This window comes from Laetiporus sulphureus, assembly GCF_001632365.1.
Source record: "Laetiporus sulphureus 93-53 unplaced genomic scaffold LAESUscaffold_158, whole genome shotgun sequence".
Taxonomy (NCBI): domain Eukaryota; kingdom Fungi; phylum Basidiomycota; class Agaricomycetes; order Polyporales; family Laetiporaceae; genus Laetiporus; species Laetiporus sulphureus.
In genome coordinates, this window is record NW_024468667.1 from 1 (window position 1) to 5,617 (window position 5,617).

Sequence of the window (5,617 nt, forward strand, 5' to 3'; positions counted from 1 at the left end):
GCGACATTTAGCGACTTGTGCGGTCGGGACCGCGAACTGCATAAAGCGATAATTTACTCTCCATCCCACCGTGAAGCAAACAGGAGCAGGATGCGTACCTCTCCATTGGCATTGATCGCCTCGGGCATCGTCCCCGCCCACAGTTGCGTAAGCGCGCCGAAAGGCGTCGGGCGCAGAAGGAGCTTTAACTATTGCGCCAGGTATGTCATGAACATCGACCCGCTGGAGTGCCCCGAAGCGGACAAGAAGAGACGCACCACGATGCTTATGAGCAACCCTTCGACCCCGGTGCGCTGCCTGGCGTAACGTTGAAGATCGCTCTTGATACTCCCTGCGGCATGAGAAGCAAAGTTAGCACTGACAACAGGCGAGGGGAGTGCGCATTGAAGTGTACCTGGGTCAACAGAGATGGAGATGATCCCCTTATCCGCGTATCGCTTCGCGATCTGCCTTGCGACGATCGCGTTCGCCTGCCATTTGTCAAGACATGATGCATCATTAGCTCTGCGTAATCAAAGCGATGCAGCAGCTACGCACAAGTTTGCTTTGACCATACAAGGATCTGACCGATGCCTTTTGTCGGCCGGTGCCTTCCTTCCAAGAATCAAAGTCGATATGACCGAGCATAGCAGCGCCGGAAGAGGTCGTGATAATGCGCGCGTGGTGATCGGGAGACGATTGGGCGCCAGCAAAGAGTGCAGGCATGAGCAGTTCGGTGAACAGGAAGTGGCCTATGAATATATGGGCATGAATGAGCGTAGGATGGTATATGAAGCGTAGAAAGCATGCCTATGACGTTAGTGCCGAACTGCAGGTCGTAACCGTCCGCGGTAAGCTGTTCTTTGGGAGGGGTCATGACGCCACTGCAGTATACCTATCTCACTCCGACATGCATATATGCTTACGAAAGTACGCACGCGTTATTAAATAGCACATGCAATTCCTGTTCCTTGCTGTCCTCGGTACATCAGCACCTCGCTATATGCGCTCCAGATTCGATCGACCACTCACCTTAGGAACTCATCAGCAGCCCTCCGCACCGACTTCAAGTTACCCAAATCCAGTTCAAGGAAAATCGATTCCTTGCCCGTTTCCTCCTTCAGACGTGCAATGGCTACCTCAGCGCGCTGTTTGCTGCGCGACGCCATATATACTTTGGCATTATGCTCCAGGAGAGCCTTGATCGTCTCCCAACCAATGCCGGTATTTCCGCCTGCATCGTCATCAAACCAGAGAGAACCACACGATGAAAGTACGAACTGCACCTGTGACCACAATTACATGGCCCGTGAGGTCAGGCATCGTAGCTGTAGTAAAGTCGCCTCGAGGGAAGAAGACACGCCAGAACAAGACGGCGGCATAGTACACTTCTGATAGGATCCCCATGCTGATTGTTCAAGGATAAGAGGGATATGATGATGCGCGAATGAGGAATTGCACAGGGCTTCGTCTGTCAAAAGTGAGGCAGAAGTAGTCTCCGGCTGCGCTGTACAAACGAGAGTTTTATTCTGTAGCTTTCCCGATCGGATCGGGATTTCGAGCAAGCCGTGATATACGCGTACACGCAATAGCAATTCGCTTGTTGTGCCATTGCACGCGAAGTAACCGCCCCACAGTGCCGTCCGTGTATACGCAAGCTTTCGGCATCGAGATCGCCTCGTTAGGAAGCTCCCAAGCCGCGGCGAAGCTTCAAGACTCCGAGCGGGCTTATCCTAGATAGAGAGTGATCACGCATGCAGCCTTCAAGAGGATATGCAGGGATATCCGGACTACTTTCGACAACACCAAATGATGGTGGTTTCGGCAGGTGAGAATACGCGAGCGGAGATCCCCGGCGAGGTCGTTGATGCGCACGCCGATCATCTCTTAGTTCTGTCGCCGCGACACCCCCGGAAAAGTTGATGGCGCGGATTCTCCTGGTATGGCTCGCACCGACATGCTCTGACTATGTGTTTGTTACGATCACGGCTTTGCGATGATACATGTATTCCGTCGATTCACCCGGTTCTTGAGCAAGGTCTTGCTAAAACGGGCAGTTTCCCCAATCAGAATGTGAGGGAATTTCTTCAGCAGGCAATATCGTTGACTCTTTTGCTTCCAGTAAGCATGTTTCAGCCACTCTATCTGGACTCGTGCTTTTCGCCCCTCCCTAAATTCCGAATAATGCATGGTAGGACGATCCTCGCAGACTAAAGGAGCATTAGATGGAAAAGCGTGCTTCTGTCAGACCTTGTACACCTGGAACTCTAAGTATCTCTTTTGTTTTTGCCAGGAATGCCCCGGGGTGATCTGTGTCGTCCTCTCTCCAGCATTATTGATGTGATGCTCGACGTATCAATTTTGGACACGTCGAGGTGACGCCATTACTTACATTTACCTTTTATTTGAAGGTACAACACTGCCGTTGCCTCGCTATACTTCCTATCTGCTCACTCCGAGGCGAAAAGGCCGATTCGTTTTCAACTCTGAGACTCAGTCCATAATCACTCTCTCCCGACCTGTCATCAAAGAACTTTGCATTCCATCCTATATGGAAAAAGCTCCCGAAGGAGGCTAAATCACCAACCATAACAGATCCAGCAAATCACTCGTGCACTGATACAAAGATGAGGCGGACATATAATAGGAGAAAGTCTGGGATCAGTTCAATCCCTTGGTGTTGATTCTCCATACTCCTTTCAGTTATAGACCCTGTGTAATGCCGTTTAGCGTGACTACAGGACGGAAGGTTGTCAGATACTCACTCCAGGTACCATTCGGTGCCAACGACGCCGTATCCTCCTCCGTATGAGTAGCAGTCATCGGCGACCACCCAGCCGAGCTCACCCTGAGTCATCGCAACATATCTTTCGTAAGCGGATTCTATGTCTGTCCAAGGAGGATTCCACTCACGACCGTCTCGTAGCAGACATAGTAGTAATCGGCCGTGGGATTGGCGAATCCGTACACGCAATCAGGAGCAGCGTTATCAGTGAACGTCGTCAGCGTGTCCGGACCCGAGTAAAATGTCTCGGCTGCAGAATTGCAGCGTCCTGTTATCTTGCTGCAATCCCTTCAGCATGTGTTCACCACTTACTTCCCAAATCCTCGAGAGCGTCGGTGAGGGTCAAGCAAGAAGCTAGAAGGGGCTCCGCCCCCAGATCTTCACATTCGATGGTAGCTGCGAGCATAAGAAGCATTAGCTGCTCATAATAATGCGATCATTTGACTCACCTTCATAGCCGCAGATGTCCAACTGGCGCTTTTCCTGCAAGACTGGCTCGCGACGTTCAAGAGCACGGCGCTGAGCAAATCCGGGGCAGCTTTGGGTAACGACACTGATCTGATGGCCGTTGTGGACAAAGGTAGTGTTGCTGACAACCTCTCCGTCCGTTCCACAGGCTGCCTTGACTTCCGCGTCTTGGGTGGACAGACCGTCAGTCAATCATGCAGTGACATGGTCAACGATGACCTACGAGCAGCGGGGAGCACAACGAGAACCGCGAGGACTGCGGAAGCGAAGTAAGTGAGCTTCATGATACTATAGCTGCTGTGTGTTGCTGAGACGTGAACGATGGCGATGGAGGCAGAGCTGCTATGCAGGACCTTTATACATACCATAGGTCCAACCTTGAGTCTCCGCAATGGACTCCGCAAGTCATTGGAATCAGCACCGATTTTTCCGATGGCTCAGCCAGCCCTGTCCTGGACCCGGACGATCATGCAATTCAATGTGCTCTGAAGATGAGCTGTCCATGCACCGCGCTTGTATTCATTCCGCTTCTCCAGGGTTAGTACTGATACAGACGTACTCGACAGCACTACTGGTGATGATGAGGCTGGCCAGCTGATCTCCCGAAAAGAATGCTTGCCATCGGGCCATCTGTATCGTCAAACGGCTAGCCCGAAGCTGCCTGTCTATCAGGTGAACTTCTCCCGCACATCGCGGTCTGAACGGTTTCCCTAAAGCTGATCAGTCATGAACTCAAGTCCCCCCACACACGTGTACTGCAGTGACCATCGAGCAGCGTCTCGCCTGTCTATGCACGTTCGGCGACCTGTAGCAGCTCTCAATTGACAGGTCTCTGATCTACGCTCTGCCAAGAAGGTACAAGAATTTCCGAAGCGTCACGTCAATTTTCTAGCCACGTCTTGCCTCACGCAGCATGAAATTGTCCCAATTTCTTGCACGTACCGTCTGTACGTAAGGCTCAAGGCCGCGAACGGGGTTGACGCTCAGGTACGTCATAAGTTCACAATTTTCTGATGACAGAATGGCTATTGGGAAGACCATGGCTATGTTTGCAAGAAACCGTGCATTTACTCGATTCAAGTCGTTCTATATGAAGCGGAAATCCCTCATCCTTGGACCACGGAATGTTCCCACTCACGGACTGTCATCCTTGACAACTTATTGATTGCAACATCAGCAATGTAGAACCGACAGAGAAGCTGAACACTGTGAGCTTCTCTGAAAAATTGCTCCAGCGGGTACTGTGATGTCAATCAATGCCACGTATGTACCTCGATTGCCAAGGGACCTTGCATGTTCCATCTGGTTCCATTCTGTTGCCTGCTGCCGCCCGCGCTGTGTCCTGCTGATATTCTTGACATTCTGGCATCTGTCAGTCGGGAGAATTGTGCAGGGTTGTTGCGAACCGCCCCTGGATGAGGCATGGCTGCAAAGCATTTCAATGCACGTTCTTCAAGTACGAGATGCCCCATGGAGTAAGGTATATCTTATATCTTCATACAAAGGTGGGCACAGAGACCGGCAATACAATTGCTCGTATGAATAAATCGTATGAAGACGCCCGTTTCGGAATCCAGATGTCTTCTGTGATTCTATCACCAGCCAAGTACTGTGATTAACGGTCACTCTAGACTCAGTTCATAACGCCCCTTATTTCCGACAGACCAGGATACAATATCCGTGAGCTAGTGGCGAGGCTCGAAGGCTGACACAGTTACCGTGCCCCTGGATCTCTCGCAACAACTTCGCGGAATCGTCCCTGATCTACCTCACAGACTTCAGTAAGCTGTTGAACGTGTTTTCCCCAATGCAACTAATAACATGTGTGTGTCTCTCCTAATCCTCAAACCAATACGAATGTTTGAGCAGCTTGGGGAAAAAAAGCGAGCTCTGGTTGCAGCCGCGCAGCCGGACATATCGTGTCGAAGGATCATCTGCCGATCACTTCTCACGAACGCGCTTGCACTCGAAAAGAGCGCGTACAATTTTTTTATCATTGTTCCTTCCCGCATCCCCCAACATGATCCGTGGGAGATCAGGTCGCCTGGACCGCATCGTGCCATGATTTTCATCAGATTCTGTAAGGCTGGACTGGCGGCTGTTCCTGTTCGCTGGATTACGCCCTACTCCGCTTTCGCCGCATAGCGTCTAGACAATAGTAATCAATAGCCTCTTTGACATCTGTCGCGCTGCTCGTGCGATCGAATGACTCGAGCCCTGGTCGACATGAATGGGCGCAAGCAGCGGTGGCAGTTGGGCGGTCCGACACCATCAGTAACTTGCGCGTCTACTTCAGACCAGAATGTCCGGAACAGCCTGACCTGGACAGGTGCTCGTCAATCTGCCAAAGCACACGTTCCTTGGACGTTTCAGTCAGTCAGTGCA

General features: G+C 51.4%; 2 protein-coding genes across 2 annotated transcripts; both read right to left on the reverse strand.

Moving 5' to 3' along the window:
* Positions 1–1,794, reverse strand: LAESUDRAFT_753499 (NAD-P-binding protein). Its single transcript, XM_040911777.1, has 8 exons — positions 1,266–1,794; positions 1,012–1,213; positions 918–953; positions 790–863; positions 538–731; positions 395–470; positions 258–331; positions 1–188 (listed from the first exon to the last, which is right to left on the reverse strand). Exons 1-8 carry the CDS (start codon positions 1,384–1,386, stop codon positions 54–56), a joined length of 912 nt encoding a protein of 303 aa, XP_040757346.1. The 5' UTR covers positions 1,387–1,794; the 3' UTR covers positions 1–53.
* A 699-nt stretch (positions 1,795–2,493) lies between these two features.
* On the reverse strand, positions 2,494–3,561 carry LAESUDRAFT_816899 (uncharacterized protein). The gene is made up of 6 exons (XM_040914824.1): positions 3,456–3,561; positions 3,214–3,399; positions 3,077–3,160; positions 2,893–3,014; positions 2,745–2,827; positions 2,494–2,691 (listed from the first exon to the last, which is right to left on the reverse strand). Exons 1-6 carry the CDS (start codon positions 3,514–3,516, stop codon positions 2,679–2,681), a joined length of 549 nt encoding a protein of 182 aa, XP_040757347.1. The 5' UTR covers positions 3,517–3,561; the 3' UTR covers positions 2,494–2,678.
* Between the last annotated feature and the right edge of the window lie 2,056 nt (positions 3,562–5,617).